General features: G+C 39.8%; 1 protein-coding gene across 2 annotated transcripts in view; it reads left to right on the forward strand.

Moving 5' to 3' along the window:
• The window catches only part of ntf3 (neurotrophin 3), a 41,721-nt gene that overhangs the window by 17,250 nt on the left and 10,347 nt on the right, over nt 1–14,124 (forward strand). The window contains exon 2 of one of the 2 annotated variants that reach the window (XM_044186639.1): nt 879–1,000. The exons of the other annotated variant lie outside the window; for it this stretch is intronic. Coding sequence (XP_044042574.1) covers nt 932–1,000 — 69 coding nt within the window. The 5' untranslated portion in view covers nt 879–931. The remainder of the gene's footprint in view (nt 1–878; nt 1,001–14,124) is intronic. 2 annotated transcript variants of the gene reach the window in all.

The raw sequence follows: 14,124 nt of genomic DNA on the forward strand, positions 1-14,124 counted from the left end.
ATTCCCCTTCCTCGTGTCTGTACCTCACAAAATGATTTCTTTGTACATATTTTTACTTTGTTTGATTTCTTCCTCTAGTCCACCCCACAAACTGACACGCACATACTTTTAAGATTTGTGCAAACACAACATTGTTTCAAATTAAATTTCCCTCTCAAGTTATAACCCCCCCCCGTCCAAGAACAGTATTTGTATATTGCCAAGAAGTAAATTATTTCTTGCTTTGTACAATGTTTGTGCAGTCTTATATTTCACCAGATCCCTGAATTTTAATGCTCACTGGGCACCAGACGTTTGCTAATACTAGCCTAGCTATGACGCTAACTGGCGCTACTAACTAGACAGGCCCAGGAAGAGAGCGACAAGGCAGCTCACGTTTTTATTCCCGTAGCACCAAAGCAGCAGAAAGCCAGCCGGCCAGTCTCGCTCACAGACCCCACTGTGAGCTGGCTGGAGCTCTCTCAAGAGACCGGTCTCGTACACAAGAGGCTTTTATTTCCCTGTTGATGGATGGTTTGTTTAAAGACAGAATGAGAAGGATTTTCCTAAAAAACAATGTAAAGACTCATACAAAAATAATCCCTCTCAATCATCACTTATGACCCACTAGAAGTGTGTGGTAGTGTCTGTATCTGCAGAGACCCTGCCCTCTGCCTGTATCTTCTTAGTTTCTTATTAGTTTGCTGTGTTTGGGACGTTTCTGGGCGTCAACCTTTGGGCAGTGGCGTGTAGTCCCCAATAGTCCCCAGACAATAACAGCGCGCAGGCTGTGAGGTCGGGACTCTATAAAAACATAGCAACATCGCTGTCTCTGTCGCATTTTGCACAACAAACAAAGCCAAAAAAACCCTGTTTACAATTTCTTTTTTCCCCCAAAGAGCGAAGAACAGTAAAAGAGGACATCTGTGGCTTCAGGCCATCGACAGAGAAGATGAAAATGGTAAACTGGGGGACCCGGCCATTCAATACGTGTACCTCTGTGGCAAACACTTCATCACAGGTTAGTTAATGATGTTACTGAATAAATGACGTGTGTGCCAATTGTGCCTGTAGATCGTAGCGAATCAGAAAAGAGTCTTAGTGATGGTGTGAATGAAGTGTTTACTGTGAAAAAATATGGCCCTACCATAAAACACATGCTTTTAGAATGGAGTTTGGTTCAACAGTCTGTCCACTCGAAAGACTGGTGAGCAGAGGGTATTTTAATGTTAATAATTAACATAAATTGAGCTGACCTAAGTTATTATAATGAACCTTGTAGGAAGTGGGGCTAAAACCGACCTGTTTTCTACTTCTCAGCTCATAGTAAAAGGTGGCGGAATAAGCTCACAGCTATCAAAATAAAGACAGAGGTCACTTCGCCACAGCGATGTAATTAGTTTACAGTAACTCCACATTGGACCGACCAAAATAGCAAAAAATAAACTGTCTTAACGACATAAAAAGTGACAGATGTCAGAAATACATTACCTGGAGATTCAATACGGTATGTCAGGTTAGTCCACTTGGTTTGTTTCACTGAAAGGACACTCATCAATCCCTATTTCTTAATTTTTTTCTATATAACGACACCCATCATTGATCAGCAACAACGTAACATAATTGTTTGCCTGACTGGCCATAGGATTTGGTCTCCTAATAGCTAAAGAGCAATACAGTATTCTTATTTTATGTTAAAATGGGAAAGACCTCGGAATTTGCATTTACGCTGGTCAAATTAGAGAGGCTGCTTTCACCCAAAAGGGGGTGGGGGCTTGACGCGGTGACAAAGTACCCAGATCTGATAGATAAGTCTCTTGCCAAGACAACTGTTAGCCTCTACTAAATACGAAAATATGGGAATATGTAAAATAGTTGTGATATGTAAACAAACCATCCGTCAACTGGGAAATAAAAGCCTCTTGTGTACCAGACGGTCTCTTGAGAGAGCTCCAGCCAGCTCACAGCGGGGTCTGTGAGCGTGACTGGCCGGCTGTCTAGCTAGTGACCCTTGCGGGTTCTAGCCTGCTGTTGTGCCAGTTTGTGGAGCTTGTCTCTGCTTCTTTGGTGCTATGGGAACAAAAACATGAGCTGCCGTGGCTGAGTTGCTCATCTCCTGGGCCTGTCTAGTTCGTAGTGATGGTTAGCATCATAGCTAGGCTAGTGTTAGCATTTAGCAGACGCCTGGAATGGTATAGCCAATCAGAGGCAGAGTAGGGTTGGGTCTTCCTGCAAGCCATACTGCTTAGGTGCGCCCGGTGAGTCAATTCAGTCTGTCCCATCCTCATGTGCATATACAAGAACAAACTAAATGGGTACTTGCTGGTAAACACATTGCTCCATAGCGATACTAAAGGTCAAAAACTCCACAGGGTGCAAGTTACCTCTCTGGTGGACGAACCTGCAGGATTTGTGTGCAGTTTACTGATGTTAAAGTTCGAGTGTTAAAGTTCAAAGTTACAAATCATTGCCATTTGGATCCACTAACTGCTTTAATTTGTGTTTTATTTTGTCCAAGTTGTGAGGTGAAACTCATACTACTGAATTTTACTGGCAATTCTAAAATGTTAGGTGGGTGAAAGCATGACTTGTAAGAGGGTAAATCCTGCAGGAAGAATAAAGTTTGTTTGATACTGCGCTTGTCTATAGTGTATATGGGAACAATCTGTACTTGGCTGTCATGCTTTACTGTGGGTTTTAGCTGATGGATGGACTCGATGACGGACAGTAACCAGTTATCAAGTCCATTGTCCTAACAGGACCTCTGTTTGGTTCACCAAGACAATAAGGAACTGAACTGTAATTTCACTATTACTCCATCTAAAGCTTCGAAATAACAGAAAGTCATACCAATGACTGATGGTAAATTTTCCTTGCTCCACTCCATACAATGGCCCATGTCTGTACCAAGTCATGTTGGAAATTTAAGGATCAAATTTGGGTCACTTTTGAAAACACTGTCAACTTTTCAACAATTGTTGAAATCTCAAGTACAGACACCCATTGTAAAAAATTCTGCAAACACTAACACCACTATGTTTGGCTCTGACTGGTTGCCTTCAGAGTATAAATGATTTACAATTTGATGTTTGATGTTATTAGATATGTGCACTGGGAATAGTGATCAGACTGTCATGTATTTAGAGAATCAACAGGAATATTCTCTCGTCTCTCTCTGGTTTATGTAGTCAAACTTGCTGCAAGGTGTGTGTTCTCGTTTATTTTTCTCTGTCAGGTGAAGGAATGTGTACCTGTAGGTATGTACATATGTATGTACATGTACTGAACTGTGTGCACACACACACCACACTCTCTAAAACACACAACAATTTGACCTTAACATGCTTGCTAACCTTCCCCTTTCCACAAACACACCGCACCAAAGAGGCTTGCTTTTGCAACCACACTCGGGCACAAATTAGTTTTCTCAAGGGATTATCACCATGAACACAGATGACTCACCTGGCAGGAGACAGCAAAACATTCAAAGGATAATTCACTGTTATGATTGGAATTCTACCCTTCCCTTCACTTACCTTAACACCCCAGGGGTGAAAAGAGAGCAAGGTGGGAGGCGGAGCAAGACAAGGAGGATAACCCACGTCTTAACAGCCTAAATCACAAAGTGGGGTTTCAAATTTACTCATATTTTCTTAAATAAAATGTGGTGTTAACTATGGTCACTTCTCTACCCACAGGAAGTGGAAAATTGCACACATTAGTGAAATATAAACTATAAAACTTAAAATGTCTTAAAGAAATAGTTGGGAATTTTGGGAAATACACCTTTTCACTTTCTTGCTTAGAGTCAGATGACTGTATGCTAAATCTGAAGCTATTGCCAGCAGCTGGTTAGCTTAGCACAAAGACTGGAAACAGAGGGAAACATGTAGCCTGGCCAATGGTAACAAAACCAGCACCTCTAGAGCTAACTAATTAACACGTTATATCTTGTTTGGTTAATTGGTTAATAAAAAAACTGAAGTGTAAAATCGACATGTTGCGATTTTACAGGAGGTTATTTCTTAGCTAGGTGCAGTAACTTCCTGGAGTCTTGTCATCACGGTGAGGTCGCCAGCCAACCAGCAGAGACTCCAGGAAGTGACTACGCTTGTCCAAGAAATAGGCACATAACCCCCAGTAAAAACACAACGTGTTGCTTTTACGCTGCCCTTTTTGCACGGATTAAACAAATGTGTTAAGCTAAGCTAACCAGTTTCTGGGGTTAGCTTCACATTTAGCTCACAGACATGAGAGTGATATCAGTCTCCTAATCTAACTCTCGGAAACAAAGCTTATAAGCATAATGCCCAAAATGGTGAAATATTACTTTAAATGTGACCTACCTGGGTGTTTTAGAAACTTGACGTTTAAGCAAGATGATGTTGAGGCTAAAAGGAGGGACAGAACAAAGACAGTAGGAGATAGAGGGAATAAGGAGAGATTTCGCTGCAGAAAATGGGTGTGTATTCCAAAAGTGGTCATGTTGAAAGAATTCCATAACAAGGTTTCCCACCATGACCTTGTCACACCTTTCTTTTATCAAAGCAATGTATTGTTACACAATTGTGAACCAAGTGGTTAAACACATAATCATTTTTAAAATTCCTTGATAATCTCTGACTTGCATCACAAGTTTGTATCTTTGTCCCTTGTATTGAATCCAGTGCTTGAAAAGGATATTTCAGGAATTCTTTGATCAGTGGAAAATCTGCAAAATGTCTCTGGCTTTTCCCAATTTTCACAGACCAGGAGTTTGAGAAAAACAAATCTAGATAGATCAGTTTCAATCCACTTCCTGTGCCTATTGTTCTGTCTCTCGTACAGACAAGTACACATGCTACACATTAGCGCTCAACAAGTTCATTTTATGTCAGCTTTGGAAATGCTGCATAAATAATAGTTGCACGTTGTTGTATTTTGTTGTTTTTTTTTGTTTGTTTTTTTATTTACATCTTTCCATCAGTTTGGCTTTCCTGAGCTGCATAAAACACTTTGGCCTTCTACTATTTTACAGTCATTTAGACCACAGAAGCCACTTGTAAATAGTTGTGTAATTAAATGGAGCCATTCAGCATACAACTGATTCCAAGCATATCCGTATCTACACAACAGATGTGACTAACAGTGTTGCATTGCAGCAATTGCATTATTTCTGTTTATGTTGACACCTCCACCAAATCTCCTTTTGGGCCACTCAAAACATTTTTTCAAGTTTCGATAGTTCTGCTCAGTTTTTCCTGTGTTGAGGAATTATAATTTGCAGAGCCAATACTTGGCTGGAAACTGAGCTGCAGACTGGATCTGTCATGTTCCCTCTCTCACTGTGCCGTAACATCTGGAGTCAATTGGATAGTATTAGGGCTCAGACATCGCCGGGTGAAAATCTCTCTAGAGGATTTGCTGGTTTGGCACACTGCTCGCTAAGCCCCATCACTAAGCTACCCGGACTGCATCACCACTGGGGTCTCCACAGTAACTGCAACGCACACCATCCATTGCCACCATCTCAAATTGATACAGTTGTGGTTTCCTGAGCCAGCAGGTTTCTGCTTGGAGCCACAAGGAGAAAAAAGTTCTAACAAGGGTCAGGGGTGTGTTTTTTATTTTAGATAATCTTGCCTAAAGTAGTTTACAGTGTACACTGTTGGTGGTCCAGGCTGGACAACAGTTGTGCCTTTCAGTGTGTGTTTACCAAAGTCGGGTTCAGGAAACATTAGGCATTGACGCTTGTCATTGGGGTCAGAATCTATATTTAGAGAAGCGACATGGCACTATTTAAATGAGAATTGGCTTCATTCTGTCATCTGTCCCTAAACTTAAGATTATTTATTATTACTATTTAACTTGCATCAGATGTGTTAACAGTTAATAACATAATATTTCTACCTACAATTATGTAACTTGTATATTTTCCTCTTATTCTATCTTTACTAACCATTGTTTTTGCTGCATTATTGCTTCTGTCCTGTCTGTCTCCTGTGTTTTTTTCTAGTGGCTGTCTTGTTTTGAAATGCTGTCATTTTCAAGTATATACATAATACTCCACTAAAGTGTAAATGACATGAGGTTTTATTTTTACCAAATGAAACTAACCACAGTTTTATCAAACATTTCATCACCAGTGATTCTGGTTATAGTACTTTTGATTTTTTTATCCTCAGCATTCTCAGACATCTCAACTGTTTGTTTGCTCGGTATTTCTGCAAAGTGAAAGACGGCTGCTGATTAATTTGTGTGGACCTGTGTTTTATCAACTACACAGCTGCAAAGTCTTTTTTAGTTTACTTTAAGAAGTCCTAGTGGTATGTGCTAACTTAAAATGATTAGTTTTGTCAGCTTATAATTTTTGTTTACATTGATTGGAAGTTTTAAAGAAGACAAATATAACAAATTAAATAACTGTTTAGTTATATGATCAAGAGTTGTTAAACTTAATTTCCAGCTGCATTTATTTTTCACTAGTAAAGCAGTTTCAGATTTGATAGATTTGTGCAGGAAAAAAGTCACAGTGAGGCAGACGGGGCCTCTGAGTGTGAGAGCATTTTCCCTCAATCACTCAACACTGCTGCTGTTTTTTGGGGAGGCTCTCTGCTTTTGAGGCTTTTTTTTTCTCTTTTTGGCTCTACCAAATGTATCCTAAAAATGACACTTTTTTATTTACTTTTTGTATATCTGACATGAATCCATTCAAGTTTGATTTGCTTTTCTTTTTAAAACACACTTGTAACACACTAACGTTGCTAAGAGCAAATGTTAAGTACACAACCTCTACAGCCTTTAACGTGACAGTTTTACTGTTATACCTTCATCAAAGTGATTCACGTTTTTACCATCCCTTGTAGACTTGGACGATGGATGTTAAACTTTATAGTTTTGTCCACTGCTCCACTGATAATGTATGCTCAGTATTAAAATTTTTGAAATGTTTTCACCAGAATTACTGCTTCTGTCTACATAGCTCGCACAGTTAAGTGTTTATCTTTGCTACTTGTGACTACGTTTTCTTATGTTGCAAGCAACTGACTATAAGCAGCTACAGGTGTAAGGTGTAATATTTGATACAAAAAAGATGTAGGGTCGTGTATGGCCTGTACATTTTGCCCCTGGACAGCATGCATTAGAATGAAACACACACAGAAAATGAAGGAGTTGGCAGAGCCACCATGAAACACATATAGCTGTGCTTAAACTACAGCACAGTGGGAACCTGTTTGACTAATCAGATTGCTTTGCTGAAAGTGTCTGTTGTGTAACTAAGTCAGTAGAACAGCTGAACTCCAACAGCATCCACCTGAAAACATGCAGTATACAGGCTTTTAAGGTTTGTTGTCTTAAAGTATGGCAAGCAAAATGCAATTTAACTTCAGACTTCAGATTTGTGTTTAATTCAAGCAGCATTTAATGTTTGCTCCCTGGAATTTGGGAGATCTCTGCGCTATTAACTGCAGTATTTAAATTTATGCTCCACTGATTTGCTCTTATGCACTATGAGGTTGGGATAACTACTAACAGAGCTTTTTGGAGGCCAATAGTAAGGCACGTCTGTACTGCTCTTCTCCTGCTCTACATGCAACAGTGAATCTGTAATTAGTTTAGAGCAGGTGTCCTTACATTTTTAGCCTGGCAGCCAAAACAGAAGTTTAATCACTTGCCCTTACACCCAGGGTCAGTACAACATAGACCTTATGTGTTCTTGTCAAGTCTGGACAAAGCAAAAGTATTTGAACCCATTTGTTGTCCTTGTCCTAAGTGAAGCTGCACATGTAAGGTAAGGTGCAATAAATAATAAATAGATTCCTACTCCTAGATTACATTTAAAAGATGCAGCTATTGTTGAAGTCTGTTTGAGAGTGGAGAATTATATCACAAGATACTAATTTAGTGCCTGGATAAATGGATGAAGTTCGAGAGTTCATAATGCCTATCGTTATGCCTCAATATTTATTTCCATTTGGACATAAAGATTCTTGTCTGAGGCTAAAATACTGGGTCAAATGTGCAAAAAGTAAGTTTTTTCCTTTCCTTCTCTAGCATTTAACAGCAGTTGGCTTCCCTTATTAAGCATTACTGCCAGTAGCTTACCAGGCTAATGTCCCAGTTACAGTCAGTTCAGAGGTTAGACAGTGATTTGCTGGTCACTGTAGTTTTCATACCAACTTCTTAAAATAGCTTAATCTTCTCCCACTTTTCTTTATCGCCCTTAGCCTCTTTTTTCCCTCCCTGCCATATTCAATTTTCAACTTCTCCTCTTCCTACTACCTCTCCTGATTGTCCTGGCAAATTACAGCATTTTGATGTACCTTGAGGTGCCTCACTGCCACTTTCTTTTCTTCCTGTTATTCCTTCCCATACAAATGATAGTCAACTGCATTTGGCAATCAGTTGAAGTATTCAAGAAGTATTGAGTTTCATTCATGGTGAGTGAACATTGCTTTGGGAAAAAGCCAAAGTGGAACGCCTGACATGACTCTGTTGCTGTAGTGATGGAATTAGTGCTGTGGAGATGGACATTATACTGGATTTATTAAGACATCAGGGCAACTAGGGAACATGAGAAATTAGAAATAAAGGCCTGTCTCTAATATAAGCCCTCTGATTCCCTTTACCACTGAGGTAAATAAAGAATAAAATTTTATGATGTGTTAGAGTGCACACAACACAACAACAGCAGATTAGAAGCAAAGAGACAATTCTACACTTTGATGAAATACATGAGAAAAACTGATCTCTTTTTTCAGTAGGTTTAGCAGGTTGTGTACAGTTTATTGGAGCTTTTTTCACTGAAAACCGCTGCCTGCAGCTGCTGGAAATGTTGTTGATGAGAGAGTGGAGTTTGCGGGCTGGAAAACCAAAACAATTAACTAAAAGATGCTGAAATGCAGCCATAATTTTTCTTTCTGTCCCTCCTTTTCTTCCTTCTTATCCTCCTATTCCTCACCTTGGCATATCTCCACTGGTTGGCTCTCTTTCTGCTGCCTCACTGCCAGACGTCAACCAGGCTGCTTGTGTCATTATGTGATGTTAATCAGACAGATGGGCTGGTGTCTGTCTTGCTCTAACATGCTACTCCTCTACTTCCAGTAAACAGCACTTTTTCATCCTTTTCATGCCTCACCAGAATGGAGTGGAGGGGCGTGTGTTCAATTATTTCTGCCAATTAGGGGCATGTTATCACCACCACGCCCCAATGAGGTTACATTACATCTGCACTGTAAGCTCTGTCAGTCATACATGCAGAGACACACACATACAGGATTAAATGAGGCACCAATCTACCTGCCTTTCACCCTGTAAATGGTAAATAAGTAAACAGTAGGAGAACATGATTTTTTTTAATGTTACTCATAACTTCAGGGGTGAAAATCACTGCGTTTTTAAGTGGATTACTTCTAAAATAAATATGCATTACATAGATTTTTGAGAAGTATTTAAAATAAAGGAGGGTTCATCACACCACCTTACTACAGTAACTGCTCCATGATGTCCCTGGTATTAGCATGTAAAACTATACTATGTCAATGATCTGATTACAAAAATATCAAATGTCTGTTTGCCTCGAAGCAATGCGGTGTTGTAGTTTCATGTTTTGGCCTGCAGTTCTGTACTGTCTTAATGATCCACCACACACACAAAAACAACCACCGATATGCACACACACAAACACACTAACAGTCTTGGCACATATTTAGTCAGATACAAACACAGACAGGCGTGTTGTTTTTTAAGTTCATTGAGAGGTGTGCACGCACGCGCGCGCACACACACACACACACACACCTATGTCTGATAAACAGGTGACTTAGATTTAGAGTGATGAGGTGCATGCACTTGCTCATAAAGACACACACGAGTTACACACACATTTTTTCTCTGTGTCTCCCTCTGTAAATCTGAGGCCACTCTTTAATGTGTGTTAGGTTTACATTCCTCGTGGTGGGCCACATCACTCAAACGTTCAGACACACACACATGCCCACCCCCACACAAACATGATGTAATGATGTGTTGGTGTAGGAGTTGGGATTGTTTTAGTGACTTTTTATTGTTTCGTGGTGAAATATTTCATTTACAAAACATCAAAAGCAAAATCTGAAATATAAACATGTAGTAAAGCCATGTTGCCTGCACTACTACTGCACTGTTGCCACTGCGCATTCAAAGTTAGAAGTAAGGCAAGACCAAATACATCCTTATCTTTACTTTTTAATTCACAATTGGCATTTTATTCTAAAAAGGCAGCTGATGACGAAATACTGTAGGAGGAAGATTAAAGAACTACTGTAGTTTGCACGACATGTCATCTGACCATGTTGGAAGGCAAAAGTATTAATAGCTGTTCTGAATGGCCACACTCGAAGGCGGGGCGAAAAGCACATATAGGGCGAAAAAGTCCCAAAATATCTAAGTCAACCTGACTTTCAGACATTTATAGCTTTGCACTTGTTTGTGCACACAAAAAGTGACAGAAATAGTTAGTCGCAAAGTCGGATGATTTTACCTGGAATTAAATGCAGATGAAACTGTGCTTATACACCCTGCTTGCCTGGTGGCACGTATCCCATACCTGTGAATTGATCTCCTCAACAGTACATCATATCACGGTGCCTGACCTGCATGTGCACATGAAAAACACAAAGCGTCACATTTATGAGACAGCCCATCAGCCATCCATCACATCACAGTCATTTCAGCCGTCCAGTACGTCACTGCTGAGGAAACCTGCCTGCGCTCCTGCTAAGATGCTGCCACACTGAGGCTGATTATCTGCATCAATCCCTCAGGAGTTAAAAGCTCAGGAGGGCATGATCCTGCAGCTTCTACCTATTGCTCCCACAGACTGCATGCACAAGACACAATTTTTGGAAATAGTACCTCTGGGCAGCTCTTCCATCTTACAGATCCGCTCTCTGACATTTGTTCCTACTACTACTGTGCATTTACATGATGTGCATTTCTATGCGCAGCAGCTCTGTTTCAACACAAGCTTGTACCGGATTAAGAGCTTCACTGAGTGTGGAGAGCAGGTGAGATGAGGATCTTGGCAATTTACCCAGCTCTGTTTTGTAGGGAATAATTAGCACAGGCATTTTGGACGCAGAGAGGGAAATGGGCACACGCACTGAAGGAGGAAGAGCGTAGAAAGTTAGATACATGCACACTCATACCTGTATAAACTCTGTTTGCATTAGACTAACTATTTGATGACATTTGATAATTTGTATTAATAGTGGAGAGCTTTAATCTTTCATTTCAGAATCAGAATCAGAAATACTTTATTGATGCCCGAAAGGAAACTCTTTAAACTCTTCATTTTGGAAAGTGAAAAAAGTTGCTTCAGTATTTCGGAAAAGACAAAAGATTTGTAAAGCGTGGGGTGGGGGTTGTTAATGAATTACGTAATACGGAAAAGAGTGAGGATGAAAATGAGCAGATAGGAGTGTGAGATGATGAGCGGATGAGGAAGGGATAATGGGGGGGCTGGACACTAACCTAATGGGTCTTGGGCCTCCTAAAATGACAATATGAAAGGAGCATAGGGTGTGCGACAGATATTGCTAACTTGTCTGCAAACATTTGTTCTTCTAAAAATAAAATAAAATTTTCTCTGTGAAAACTGACACTTCTATTTATGCAGCAAAGCTTTGTTTTCATTTGGACGTGAAGTCCCCGCAGATTCCTTCCGTAATCATTTCGATTTGACCTGAAAAGCTTCTGATTTATCTGTTAAATATAACACAAGTCTTGTGATAGTGGGTTGGGTGCAGTTTTTTTTTTTGTGTGTGTGTAGCAGGTCATTGCATTCCTCAAGGGTTGGCTGTATTCAAGTTATTGAATAATGGCCTCTGTAAGGACAATAATTAACATAGACTCAAGCTCATACAGAAATTTAGAAACAAGAAGAGAGACAAGGATGTTTTAATTAGAAAAAGAGAAAAAGGTAGATGGGAAATGGATAGAAAAAGTGAGAGAACCTTGTCAAACTTGTCAATCAGTTATTTGTAAGAGCTAACAATCACCCTGCTTGCTCCATGTGTGTACACTGGCAGGACATGTTCTGCACATGTGGAAAAAGTGCCAATATCTAAGTCAACCTGACTTCACTCATGTTTTATTAAAGTACATGTACGTTCTAAAAGTAAAATGTGGCTCCGCCAGAAAAGTCTTTTTTTTTTTTTTACAATGCACATACACTACATCTGTTGGTATTCTATATTAACTAAGTAGACAAGACAGTTTTATTTCAGTTTCAGCATAACGTTTTACTTTCAAGTAATAACCTTGGCTGCAGGGGTTTAGCTAGTGGTGTATCCTCTTTTGTCAAAGTCAGGTTTCTTGGAAGTTCTCATCCTAAAATGCACAGAGAACAGTTACATCAGATCTTGGTAAATGGCATTACAAAGTCCTACAGCTATTTCTGGAATAGTGTAATGGGTCAAGTCTTTCCTTTGTGATTACTGACTGCTTGTTGATGTTCATCTATATATTCATTCACATCCCCTTGTTATTTTATTACAAAAACTACTATGTTGATTGCGGTCAATGTCATTTTTTGTTTTATATAATGTACTGTATATGTACTTAACTTTTGTATGCCAAGATCGGCCATAGAGCATGGATCTGCAGCCACTGAGGTGTGTAGTACTCAGTATAGCAACTAATACTAGTTTACAGTGTGCATCTCTGGGTCTTGCAGTGTCATATGTTAATGGGTAAGTGTAAAATTTAAAGGAAAAGTTTGACATTTTGGGAAAGATGCTTATTCGATTTCGTGCAGAATGTGACACGAATGCATGTGAAAACTTAAACATCTTTTGAATTCACCTCAGTTGTAGGTCACATGCCCAATCACAAACCAGTCATCCAACTAGATTACACAATACATTTTCACTAATGTTACATGATGATTTATGTTAATCCTTTTCTTCCTTTCCTTCACTTCCTCTTTTGTCCCAAAGACCAACTCCTCTTCTCCTCTGTCCCTTGCCACTGCCTGAGGTGAAATTATCCAAATGATTCTGACATTTGAAGAAAGGAAACTGGTCCTTTTTTGTATAATCTTATGATTGAGCTGACACTTTAATACCTGCCTCATCAAGCTCTGACCTGTCCTCAAATGTCTGTCTTGGGTGTCAGTGACAGTGAATCAAGGTAGATAAAACACTTCATCTTTAGTCATGTGGTAGCTAATGTGCTGTCATAACATGAGTCAAAATAAATAAATGCCTCAGGTTTGCATTTCTGCTGTCTGTTGATGAAGCAGCACTGAAGTGGGGAGATGAGGGTCAGCAGCTCCAAGTGTGAGGGTAAGTTGATTCTTCAAGTGAAGTGTCTGAGTGAGGGTAAGTGTGAGATTCAGAGGTGGATTGCGGCAGCGATCGCAGTGATACAGCCTTATCCGGACTGTTGCGTTGAAGACGAAGCTTAGTCTTAGGGCTAATCTTTAATTTACTGTTCAATTTACATTCAAACCCTCATCCATGGTCCTTTGGCTGCCAGAAAGAAACCTTGTACTACTTGTACTAACGTTGTGCATCCATGTTGACTTACTGACGTCTTCGAGGTTGCTTTTTGGATGGAGCTGTCTGCTTGTTTTCCGTTTTGTCAGGCTCACTTTTACTGAACTTTCAGGATACAGTCAACTTGAGTTTGGTTGGGTGGAATTTATCACTGCATGTGTGTGAGACTGAAATGTGTTGTAAGTGCTGTCATATGCAGGTTTTAGGGTGGACATGTGATCCAAAGAGAACCAGTACTGAAAAGTAAACATTATCAGTGGTTATGGGTATATACGTACATGATTATAGTTAGGCTGAAATGCATCCTGTGTAGACACGCCATCAGAGTCTCCAGCCAGACTAGCAGATCTGTGAGGCAGTAGGTGCTTTGAGCTAATTGCTAACATCTGTATTCTAACATAATCACAATGATAATGCTAATACCATGCTGAAGTTTGGCAGGTGCAGTGTATCAGGTGCAGTGCATCAGCTTTCAGTGCAGTGCCTTTTGTTTCCGTGTTTTAAAATTCTATCAGGGGATGATTTAAATACTGCACAAACTGGACTAAAGTGACAGGTTTTAGCACTTCTTTAGAAAGATGCGCCAATCAAGATAAAGTCCAGCTGTGAAATGTTTGTTGGAGTC

This window comes from Siniperca chuatsi, linkage group LG23, assembly GCF_020085105.1.
Source record: "Siniperca chuatsi isolate FFG_IHB_CAS linkage group LG23, ASM2008510v1, whole genome shotgun sequence".
Taxonomy (NCBI): domain Eukaryota; kingdom Metazoa; phylum Chordata; class Actinopteri; order Centrarchiformes; family Sinipercidae; genus Siniperca; species Siniperca chuatsi.